This window comes from Poecilia reticulata, linkage group LG18, assembly GCF_000633615.1.
Source record: "Poecilia reticulata strain Guanapo linkage group LG18, Guppy_female_1.0+MT, whole genome shotgun sequence".
Classification (NCBI taxonomy): domain Eukaryota; kingdom Metazoa; phylum Chordata; class Actinopteri; order Cyprinodontiformes; family Poeciliidae; genus Poecilia; species Poecilia reticulata.
In genome coordinates, this window is record NC_024348.1 from 19,620,565 (window position 1) to 19,627,052 (window position 6,488).

Sequence of the window (6,488 nt, forward strand, 5' to 3'; positions counted from 1 at the left end):
TCGTATATATTTGTGCTTTAATGACAGTGTTGAGCGGTTAGATACTGAATACCTCATTGAGCAAAGTAAACTAAGTCTTGGATTAGATTGTCAGAGGGACATGCTTCATTTATAAGCACTGCTTGCTTTTGTCACGTCTTACTAGTGAAATTATTTTAAATAGGTAGTCTAACATCTGTGGGAGCATTTTAAAATACATGGACTTATTTCCATTAGTAAGGATTTCGATACAAGTAATCATGGTTTTTGTATTGACTTTTGTATTGAGTTTTAAAACGGACAAGTGAGTATCCTTCATATACTATCCATCTGAATTCAGTTGAAAAATATCCCAAGTATTATTTCTCTCTAAGTTTCCAGCTGTTTTAATAATTACAACACAGACTAGTTATTTTTGTCTTCGTTGTTCTTCAGCTTTGTGGTTACTTGACAGAAGCAACTATACCTCATTAGTGCTTTATCAAATAACATTAGAATAAAGCCAGTGAGGAAAGGATTTAACATGTCATACACTATTTTGGCTGGAGAATAATGAACTTTGAAGCTGTAAAAACAAAAAATAGAGTATTTTAGACATGAATGATAATATAATGAAACTGCAGTGTCAAGCTAACCACAGAGATCTGTCAAATAAACAATAATCACCATGGCAATAAATTATGATGCAACAATAAAATTTAACATTTCAATAAGAACTCTATCTATCTATCTATCTATCTATCTATCTATCTATCTATCTATCTATCTATCTATCTATCTATCTATCTATCTATCTATCTATCGGCTAGCTAGCGTGCTAGCTCACTAGCAATCTCTAGATAAGTCTGTTAGCTAGCTAGCTTGTGTGTAAGCTAGCTAGCTTGCGTGTTAGCTAGCGGCCCCTAGCTAACAGTCTGTCTATCTATTGGCTAGTTAGCTTGCATGCTAGCTAGTTATCTCTAGCTCTAACAGTCTATCTGTTGGCTAGCTAACTTGCATGCTAGCTAGCAATCTCTAGCTGACGGTCCAATGTGTGACACCAACATGAACTTTCTCTGCCACATTCAAGCTACTCCTTAATTGTTGCAGGTTGTTGTAGAAGATGGATGTTTGGAGCACAATGTATGTTCAGTGTTTTTCTTTTTTTATTTTATGTTATTTATTTATTTATTTATTTATTTATTTATTTATTTATTTATTTTTAGCTTTTTTTTCATTGTGTGAACTTCTGTGTCTACAAATCTGATTTTCAGATTCTGTCTGGAAAGTTTGTGAGCTGCATGCAACCGAAGCACTTAATGTGTGCTGTCAAGGTTGGCTGTCCACACACAAAATCAGTAAAAATACAACTAGTGAGACGTCTCTCACCAGCAGCTATCTTTGTGAGCAATTAGCTTGTTTTGGAAATTGCTATATAATTGCTCTGTGGGGGTTATTTTACAGCTTTTAGCCCACTTAGGTCTAAGCATTCCTATTTAAACTACAAAGTGCTTTATGACTTTTTTATTTTCTGTTAAATGTCTTAATTTAATTCGGCCCTGCTTTTGTCTGTTTCCGTTTTTCGTCCTTGGCGATTTGCCCTCTATGGCGACATGTATTCTAACCTCAATGAGGGACTTGTTGTACAGTGTTATTCTCCATGTTCGCTGTTCACATAAGTGAGTGTCGGACCTCGGCGACTTTACTTGCCTCCGCTTGGTTTTCAGCGTAGTGAGTGGACTGAAGGATAAAACGTAGCACTTAAACCAAACCTGGTTTCATCTCAACCTTTCATCGGTTGGAAGCTAGCAAAAACACCCATCTGGGATGAACTTCAAACTATTTAAGAAAGGAAAAAAGCTGAGCATTGATATAAAAATGCAGCGCTTTTTCAGTTTGAGCTTAAATTGAGACTTGCTCATCTGTTTTCTTGTGTTTAGTTTTTTTGAGGGAGCATCAAAAGACGTTATTCAAAGGAGTTGGCCTTTTTCTGCTTTGACGGCAGCAAAAAAGCCATTTTTCTCCTGTAATTCAATCGCAGCATCATGACTAAAATTAGTGCAGCGTTCCGTTTACTTCAGACAGGAACTGTGAGCCCCGAAAGAGCCAAAGAAGGAAAAAAGAAAAATGTGCTTTAGCAAGACCCTGACTTGTTGGTGCAAGATCCCAGAAAGGTTTTGCAAACTCCTCTGAGTTTCCTTGTGACAACGGACAAAGATTTGCAAGATCAAGAGGAGTGATGAAATCCCACAGACGTTTCATTACATCAAGCAAAAGTTGAGAAGGATTCATGTAATTAGTGTTTAGTAGTGGACAGCTGTGTGGGCCTAGTCAATGCCCGAGTGTTGTTGCAGTTTGTCTACATTGATAAACGTTTAAATGAAACTCAAACTTGTGATTTCTTAGTCTTGACTCAGGCCTAGACCACATGTAGGTCAATATCTGGTCAAACAAATACATTTTGATGTGTTTTTGGCTTTTATCCAAACAAAAACTCTGTTTAATACATCACTTAAATCATTATAAAAACTCGGACCAAAGTGGAGATTTGGGAGAACTCCGTATTTGTGTTTGCAACAAAAAATACACCAATTTATCCACAAACCTCATTTTACACGATTCTTATTTTAATAACTTCATGTTCTAATATGCTATTTAAAAATCTGTCCACACAAATGAACCTCCTGGCGCCGTGTTTAATTCCTAACAAGGAAGTTGGGATTGTTTTGAGACAATCTGATCAGCTGACAGGTTAGCTTAGCGTTACACTGCCCCCTATGGGTTTGGCATACTTAATACAACGCTCCGGGGCGGATTTGTTTGGGTTCAACTGGATGAAAACGTAAATGAAGCTGATCCTGTGTGTACGATATTAATTTTTGAAACAATGGAGAGTCTTTCCCTTATCTGCCTCTTGAACTCTCATCTTTTTCAGGAAACCGCCAAACTTTTATGGGATCTTCCCAACAAAAAAAGCCAGGATCTCTGAACATGTATGGAATCTCTTTTTGGGAGTTTTTGTTTTTGGGATCTTACGAAACAAAAATGTCAGAACCTTCCAAAAGCCATTTGGGATCTCACAAAAACGGCAAAATATTGGAAAATCTTACAGATGTTGTGAAAATTACTTGGGATTTTGTAAAAGTATGTCTTGAAGTACTTTCGGGGCTCGGTCTGAGAATAACATCTGTCCCAGTTGAACTGGTTTCCAGTAAGAGTCTCTAACCGTCGTCTTCAGTGACCAGACTGAACGCTAGCAATGCCAACCAACAGCAACATGTTACTTCTCTCTGCATTCATCATGACTGTTTTGAAAATAGATACAGTTTTATGTGTGTGTTTTAGCAAATTTTCAACAGTCATGAATGCAGTTGGACAGTTCCATCCGTCGCCACGTGTCATGCATGCGGCGGCCATATTGGATCTAAACTGACGTTGCTCAACCTGTGAGCCTGCCCTGCTTTCTGGAAATGTTTGCACTATGATTTCTGAGGCGTAATAATGTGGCCTTGGTCTGACCTGTGGCTGTGTTGCATAATGAAGCTGTATTAAAAATGAGATATTAAAAAAAAAACGGCTCTATGCCTGTGGAACCTGCCGTTCTCTGGTGAGCTACTTGTGTGTATGTAAATATATATATATACACAACTCATGACTATTTATTTAAGTATTGTACATATTAATTTGGTTATTTATTGATTTATTTATTCCAGAGTCCTGTTTATTCGTCAGGCACCTGTGACATTATTTTTGATGGTTGTAATCACTTGGGTTTGTGGTGCAGCGGAGAGGAGGAGGTGGTTATTTTCAGGGTGGAGAACGAAACCATAGCTGTGATTCTAACTGTTGCTCTCCTCGTATTGGACAGTGATATACTCTAAGACCACTGTATGTATAACTGCTTGTTGTGAAGATGATCTACAGTGATATGACAATAAAGAACTAAAACCACAATAAAAAGCTGTGTGTAATGTTTATTTTATACGCAGAGACCTCATTCAAAATGTGAATCAAAGAGAAGAAATGTTTAATAGTGTAAATATTGATGTGTTTTTTTTTTTTTTATGCTTGTTTTCCAGAACAACTAGCAAAAGCGTCTGAACTTCAAAAATGTTAGATCAGGGTTGGTTTTGCTTTTCAGAGTGAATAATGTAAACGAATAAAACGGCGAGTTAATTGAGACCAGAATGGGTAAAATATGACGGCATGTTGGGGTCATTGTAGAAGAAGGAATACGTTTCCATCAAAATATCACTGAATTTTTCTAGAAAAGACAAAAAAAATGTAAAAATTGCAGCTTTTCAAGCTCAGAAACTTTTTTTTTTACTGGAAAATGTCTTGGATTAATCTAAAAAAATTCAGAGTTTTTTGGTAAAGTTTAAAATGTGAATATTTTCACTGTAAAATGAATTCCTGTTTGATTTCAATATACAAACATCCACTAGAGACGCTAGAAATCAATGTTTCCGTCATGTTGCCGTTTCCCTCCGTTTTTCTACATGTGGTATGTTCAGGTGCTTCAAGAGAAGCTCTGAATCTGTTGCGAAAAGAATGGAAAAAATTAAACTTCTTTTTTTAACTGACGCCTTGAAGCAATATTTGCGCTGTAATTTTATAAAACATCCCACCAACTAGTTTAGGAAGTAGTTTAACTCGAGTTACATGTGTTCATTTTGCTGTTTGTCGTTTAAAACAGCCAAATTTCTGTTGGCACTTGAAAGCAACAACGCCTTGACCCACTTTCACACACGCTACGTAAACGTTGTGTTTCTGTATCGCTTTATGATATGAAAGCAGCGCACTTCCGGAAGCTATATTTGCCTTTTCAAAATAAATGTAAAACGCTAAACATACGTTGTAGCTTATTCCATAAAAACGAGGCTTTTATTTTGCCTGTATATGAAACAAACTGATACATATTTCAATTATGAGGTAGAATGTAAAATAAGTACAGTTAATGGTCAGCGCCTCTACTGGACCGTCTCAGACTTTTATTGTTGTAGTCTCCACCGGAAGTTCTTTGTGCTAGCGGTAGCTAACTTCACTCTGTTTCCGCGTGTTGATGCTGAAGAGAGGATCGTGTAGAAACGAGTGTTTTGCATCGCAGAGAGTCAGAAGTAGAGGAAAATGGACATGAAGAAGAGGGTTTCTTTAGAGTTGAGGCACCGGTCTCCAGCGGAGGTGAGAGTCCCGGGTTTTTAACTATTTGACTGCGGTGTGAATTCAACCGGCAGCGGGAGGGGAGGAGGAGGAGGAGGAGAGGTGGTGGAGCACATGGCAGCTGGATCTGCAGCTTCACCAAACTACTAACTAATTTATTTATGTCTTGAAATCAAAGTTGCTCTAAAATAACAGATAAATTTTGAATCTTTGGAGGTAGATTTATCCCTTGTTGTTCACGCTACTATTTATCTAATGCGAGTATAAACTTGTGCTGGTGACGCTGAAGTTAGCGTCCGTTTCGGAACTTTAGTAAAAGGGATAATTTTGAGGAGTTTGGATTGAATTGTGGATTAAAATATAAAATCCTTAAGACTGGTCACACCTGGACTTTATTATTCTAAACTGAACAGTATTTTTTAATACAGTTGGTAAAATGTGAAACATTAGTTTTAATGTGAAACTAAAACTAGTGTTTAGTACCCATTTCTTTATCTTTAACATTGTAGTATAAATGCAACAATTACGCCAATCTAGCCTGATCTGAATAGTTATACACTAAATATACATTTTAAAAACAGACATTAATTTGGGAAATTTATAAGTATCTGTTGTATATTTTTAAATTTCACAAACCAATTTAAGATAACAAATAAAACTAAAGTTTTTAAGAATATCTGTACTGTGTTAATTACCCAGTCAAAATGTAAACTTTGCAATTATAAACGATGTATGATAAAAATCTTGAACTAGTGAAATACCCATTTACTGTAGCTTGAATCGGACACCAACTTCAGCCTCATACATCCGTGTTTGTTTCTTGGGCCTGGCTAATATCTGGAACTACATTACTACGCAGCTGCATTTGACTCCGCTAATATAAAGTGATGATTACAGCAAATTGTTAAACCAGCTTTACATTTTCATATTTTAATTCATGGAAGTTATAAAACATGTTTATAAACCAATACTTGTGTGTCGTTTGAATATTACCACGTATTATAATTTAAACTCGGCAGGAAACGAGTTTTGAATGTTAATCTTTGTACATTAAATACAATTAAAATAGAAGGTTAAGTTTTAAATATTAATTTTTCAGTTTGCCTACACTGAACTTTGTGCCCTTTGTGTGTATTTTTACGTTTTGTTACTTTAATAGCTGCCTGTACCAACGCTGTGTCAGAAAGTAGTCGGAGCCCATGGCTGTAACGTGCCGTTAAGTGCGCGCTAACGCTAGCTTGAAGCTAAAGTAGCCTAACGGCAATTCATTGCGCTCTGCCCGATGTGTTATTCATGCTAGTTAAAATTCTCAGGTTTAACATTAAACTTAGAAGAACAATATTGGGATTTTTTTTTTTTTTTTTTTTTTT

General features: G+C 36.3%; 1 protein-coding gene across 2 annotated transcripts in view; it reads left to right on the top strand.

The window, feature by feature from the left end:
* The first annotated feature begins 4,972 nt into the window (after positions 1-4,972).
* Positions 4,973-6,488, top strand: part of LOC103480858 (acidic leucine-rich nuclear phosphoprotein 32 family member B-like) — a 10,167-nt gene continuing 8,651 nt past the window's right edge. Inside the window, exon 1 of one of the 2 annotated variants that reach the window (XM_008436058.2) lies at positions 4,973-5,139. In XM_008436058.2, coding sequence (XP_008434280.1) covers positions 5,086-5,139 — 54 coding nt within the window. In that variant the 5' untranslated portion in view covers positions 4,973-5,085. The remainder of the gene's footprint in view (positions 5,140-6,488) is intronic. The other variant, XM_008436057.2, reaches the window with a different exon arrangement.